General features: G+C 32.8%; 1 protein-coding gene across 1 annotated transcript; it reads left to right on the top strand.

The window, feature by feature from the left end:
- Positions 1-4: 4 nt before the first annotated feature.
- On the top strand, positions 5-723 carry LOC100740242 (smad nuclear-interacting protein 1-like; the record flags this gene model as incomplete). Its single annotated transcript, XM_003494884.3, has 2 exons — positions 5-431; positions 571-723. A coding segment is annotated over one exon (393 nt), but the record flags the coding sequence as incomplete, so codon positions are not given.

The raw sequence follows: 723 nt of genomic DNA, 5'->3' as shown, positions 1-723 counted from the left end.
AGATGCGAGAAAACCTAAACGAAGATGGAGGTTATATCCGTTCAAAGAAGAGAAAGCATTGCCTATCTTGTATGTTCATAGACACTCAGCTTATTTAATGGGCAGAGATCGCAAAATTGCGGATATTCCCTTGGATCATCCTTCATGCTCTAAGCAGCATGCGGTTCTACAATATCGTTTAGTACCTTTTCAAAAAGAAGGTGGAGGCGAAGGGAAAAGAATTTGCCCTTATCTTATAGACCTAGACTCTGCAAATGGTACATTTGTAAATAATGTAAAATTAGAACCGAGAAGATATCACGAATTATTAGAACGGGATGTAATCCGTTTTGGATACAGCACCAGAGAATATGTTGTATTACACGAACATAGTCAAGATGATTCGTCAGATGATTAAATATTTCAAATACAACTGCTGCTCGTTCTACTGTGTATATAATATCAAGATGATTCGTCAGATGATTAACTATTTCAAATACAACTGCTGCTCGTTCTACTGTGTATGTAATATTGCATTTTATAAATCATAATATTTCTTAAACATTTATTCATTTATATGTTTTATTTCAGGATATTAGTTGGAAGAAGATTCGAGAAAGAAGTTATGACACATAATCACATAGCTATTTAGGTATCGTCTACCACTATAGCTAAGGCTAATTTGTGATTATTCTTAAATTGTACAATGTAAGATATTAACTAGACTCATATATATAATATTTT

Source organism: Bombus impatiens, unplaced genomic scaffold, assembly GCF_000188095.3.
Source record: "Bombus impatiens unplaced genomic scaffold, BIMP_2.2 scf_5425, whole genome shotgun sequence".
Classification (NCBI taxonomy): Eukaryota; Metazoa; Arthropoda; class Insecta; order Hymenoptera; family Apidae; genus Bombus; species Bombus impatiens.
This window is presented reverse-complemented; position numbering and strand designations above follow the sequence as displayed.